The sequence below is a fragment of the Salmo salar genome, chromosome 13 (genome assembly GCF_965601325.2).
Source record: "Salmo salar chromosome 13, fSalSal1, whole genome shotgun sequence".
Classification (NCBI taxonomy): Eukaryota; Metazoa; Chordata; class Actinopteri; order Salmoniformes; family Salmonidae; genus Salmo; species Salmo salar.
Window position 1 is genome coordinate 28231458 of NC_138303.1, and position 4047 is coordinate 28235504.

Genomic DNA, 4047 nt, shown 5'->3' on the forward strand with positions numbered 1-4047 from the left:
CTCACACAGGAAGCGGCGCAGGTCCTAATCCAGGCACTTGTCATCTCCTGTCTGGATTACTGCAACTCGCTGTTGGCTGGGCTCCCTGCCTGTGCCATTAAACCCCTACAACTCATCCAGAACGCCGCAGCCCGTCTGGTGTTCAACCTTCCCAAGTTCTCTCACGTCACCCCGCTCCTCCGCTCTCTCCACTGGCTTCCAGTTGAAGCTCGCATCCGCTACAAGACCATGGTGATTGCCTACGGAGCTGTGAAGGGAACGGCACCTCCATACCTTCAGGCTCTGATCAGGCCCTACACCCAAACAAGGGCACTGCGTTCATCCACCACTGGCCTGCTGGCCCCCCTACCTCTGAGGAAGCACAGTTCCCGCTCAGCCCAGTCAAAACTGTTCGCTGCTCTGGCACCCCAATGGTGGAACAAGCTCCCTCACGACACCAGGACAGCGGAGTCAATCACCACCTTCCGGAGACACCTGAAACCCCACCTCTTTAAGGAATACCTAGGATAGGATAAAGTAATCCTTCTACCCCCCCCCCCTTAAAATATTTAGATGCACTATTGTAAAGTGGTTGTTCCACTGGATATCATAAGGTGAATGCACCATGCTTTGGTGATTTGCTGCCTCGTGCATCCTGAGGGTGGCAGTAGAGCACCATGGAACACCACCCACAATAATACACGTCATACGGCCTAAACCAGGAAGTAAGAAATATCAACATTCAGGCCAGAACGAGAGGTGACACGATCCCCTGTTGACGTTTAACATTTTAAGAGGACCTTTATTGCTATATAGTTTACAATCGCAGAATGTCCGTGTTTGGGAAGCTGTTCGGCGGTGGGGGCAAAGGAGGTAAAGGGCCGAGTGCACAAGAGGCGATTCAGAAGCTCCGAGAGACCGAGGAAATGTTAACGAAGAAACAGGAATTTCTAGAGAAAAAGATTGACCAGGAACTCATTACTGCGAAGAAAAACGGAACTAAAAACAAGCGAGGTGAGTTGCCAACTAACATCACATATGAATTTTCACGATTGTTGTCTAACTTAGTTAACTAGCTTAATTAGCTAGCCAACGTTAAAGTTCGCCTGATTTGTTAGCTAACTGGCAGCTAGCTCACTTTCCGAAAAACCACACCTGTCACTGCATAGTCAGGTTGCCAATCTCGCCCTACCTCGTTGCACCAACTGTGTTAGAACAGCTAATATGCATTATACCCGTTTTTTTAAAGGAACGTTTTGTGTGACTGGTATCAAAAGTCTACGTCTGGCTACACCAACAGCTAGTGAACCAACATTTGTCAAATGGCATCGTGTGACTGGAGGATTTTGTGAGTCGTGAATTTGCAATTACTGCTTGTCAAAAGAAGGGAAGGGGGCATCCATCCATTCAGTCAGTATCAATTTAGCAGTTTTAATTTCCCGACATTTAAATCATTGAGATTCCAACACACCCTGTTATAGGGCCTGTAGTGATGATTAGTTACGTAATACTGAGGGCTGACAGAGAGGTTCCAAGTGACTTCTTGCATTCTTCACAGACAGTGGTGTTCATGACATAGGCTTTTGATGTAATAGTGAGTGGTTCTTATTTACTCACATTAAAGTCCTGGGCATTCAGAAACACTGTGACCATGACTCACTTCCACTGTCTTCACATACTAACCATGCCCCCCTTAAAAGTCGACTTTGCTCATGATCATGGTGTTCTCATGTAGTGTTTTAATGCTGTAAACCTATTTTACCTACACAGTGACTCAATTCTTGCTAGTGTTTATTTTCCATGTTCTTTACAACAAATGCTATGTTTCCATCACAAACATTGAATGACATTTAGCCAATGCTTTTATCCAAATGATTTAAACATTTGTGCATACATTTTATGTACCGGTAGTCCAATGAAGCAAACCCACTAACCTCTTTTTCATTTTCACTACGCAAAGCGGCCCTGCAGGCCTTGAAAAGGAAGAAGCGGTATGAGAAGCAGCTTACCCAGATTGATGGCACATTGTCCACCATCGAGTTCCAGAGAGAGGCGCTGGAAAATGCCAACACCAACACTGAAGTGCTCAAGAACATGGGCTTTGCTGCCAAGGCAATGAAGGCTGCCCATGAAAACATGTAAGCGGTGGCACACTAATTGTTTATTAGCTTTGGTCAGGCACTCATACAGCTTTTGTATTAATTCAAATCTCTCTGTTCCATCTATCTTTGTGTTTTAGGGACATAGACAAAGTCGATGACTTGATGCAAGACATCACTGAGCAGCAGGAGCTAGCACAAGAGATCTCAGATGCCATCTCGAAACCTGTAGGCTTTGGAGAAGAGTTTGATGATGTATGTGACATGAACTTGTCTGAACATTGTTCTTGATTTGGCTTTCATCAGTGCTGTTAGTTTAATAGTTGACCAGATATCACAGAGCCTGGATGTTCTGATTGTCTTGCATCATAGGATGAACTCCTGGCAGAGTTGGATGAGCTGGAACAAGAGGAATTGGACAAAAACTTGCTGGAGATTGGCGGGACAGAAAATGTCCCTCTACCCAATGTGCCTTCTACTTCATTACCCTCAAGACCTGGTGAGTCCTTTGTAATATGCAATAAAACATGTGATTTCTCCAATGGAACATTTTATCCCATGGTTACTATCCCAACAGTACATGAAATAACTACTTGATCTCTTGTCCTTAATTGCTATAAAACATCTATATTTGCAACTTTTACACAAGTAATTCACAATTTTTGCATGCCTGTTTATTTTATTTTTTTTAGCCAAGAAGGAGGATGAAGATGAGGATGCCATGGAGGACTTACAGCGCTGGGCGATGGAGGCTAACTAGTTGCATTACTGACACCACCTGTTGTAGAGGGAAAGAAAGGACTAATTCAATATGGTTGTTTTGTGTCCGAGAGCCAACCACCTTCTAAAACTAACACTAGAAAGGCCAATGCTGTAGGTTCTGTTTCTAGCCCAAAACCAGAGAAAGGTTACCATGGCCTTCCATTAAAAGAGGAACTTCAGAAGCTGTATAAAAGCTATAAACAGGATGTTTGAATCAGAAAATGTCTTTGGAAATTTCTACCAAAAAGTTTGAACATAATTGTTTGGCAGTGATTTGTAATATCACTGAACTGTTCTATTGTCTTTGATGCTATGAACTTCACTGAAAGGCAAACATTTGTTTTTAATACGTGGGCGTTGCAATGTCTCTTTTTCCAACTTAAACATATTTACCATTTGGTGTGGTGGGTGTGGGCTGGATATATTTATTCACCTTTACTTTTTGTTTGTAGTTGCTCCCAAAATAAGATGGAAATATGAGCATGCTCTCATGGTAATGTTTAGAATGGTCTATTTTCTGGATTGTTATTCAGAAATTTTGTTTTACATTTTTTTTCCCCCATCAACCTTTAGGTGATTCCCATCTACTAAGCATCTTCACCATGTGACCCTTGCTATTTGATGTAAATATCTAAATAATTTCTATTTTTGCTGTCACAGAAGGTTTTCTTCATGTTGTGCTAAGCATGCAATGAGGGAAAAACTTAATACACTGCATAGCTTCAGAGAAATTCTGAACCCAAACCAGTTCTGTTGTCTGTGTCATTTCTGAAAGGGTTCATTTTGAATTGTATAAGGTTGGGGGGAAAAATCACCATATTAACTGCAGGAAAAAAATATATAGGCTTCATGGTTTGTAATGATTAGACTAGTAGATACACTATCAACATTTGGGGTTTGAGGATTACTTTTAGTTATTTTTTCTTTTTACACATTGTACATTTTTTAAATAGGAAAAAAATATACACAAGGATAAGCATGTTTGCATTTCTATCCAGATGAGAATATTTGGAAAATAATTAAAGTTGTTGTTTATTTTGTGGTGCAGGTTGTTTTTCTTGGTTACGCTTCAGTGTACAAAACAATAAGATAATCTGTGAATTCAAAACTCAAAAGTAGGAAATCTTTATTTTATCAGGTGTTTGTTAACTGTTGGTTAATGTGTCTGATTTGCAATCATTGGCAGTTGGTGTCGTTTAAGATGGAG

At 41.5% G+C, this 4047-nt stretch overlaps 1 protein-coding gene across 1 annotated transcript; it reads left to right on the forward strand.

The window, feature by feature from the left end:
* Positions 1-685: 685 nt before the first annotated feature.
* Positions 686-3587, forward strand: LOC106566692 (charged multivesicular body protein 4b). Its single transcript, XM_014134980.3, has 5 exons — positions 686-993; positions 1940-2117; positions 2219-2333; positions 2451-2577; positions 2771-3587. Exons 1-5 carry the CDS (start codon positions 810-812, stop codon positions 2836-2838), a joined length of 672 nt encoding a protein of 223 aa, XP_013990455.1. The 5' UTR covers positions 686-809; the 3' UTR covers positions 2839-3587.
* Positions 3588-4047: the final 460 nt, after the last annotated feature.

Bases quoted from the DNA above. Each gene is read 5' to 3' on its own strand.
- LOC106566692 (XM_014134980.3), top strand. From the start codon at position 810: ATGTCCGTGTTTGGGAAGCTGTTCGGCGGTGGGGGCAAAGGAGGTAAA. The intron at 994-1,939 runs GTGAGTTGCCAA...CACTACGCAAAG, and splicing joins CGGAACTAAAAACAAGCGAG to CGGCCCTGCAGGCCTTGAAA. The intron at 2,118-2,218 runs GTAAGCGGTGGC...TTTGTGTTTTAG, and splicing joins AAGGCTGCCCATGAAAACAT to GGACATAGACAAAGTCGATG.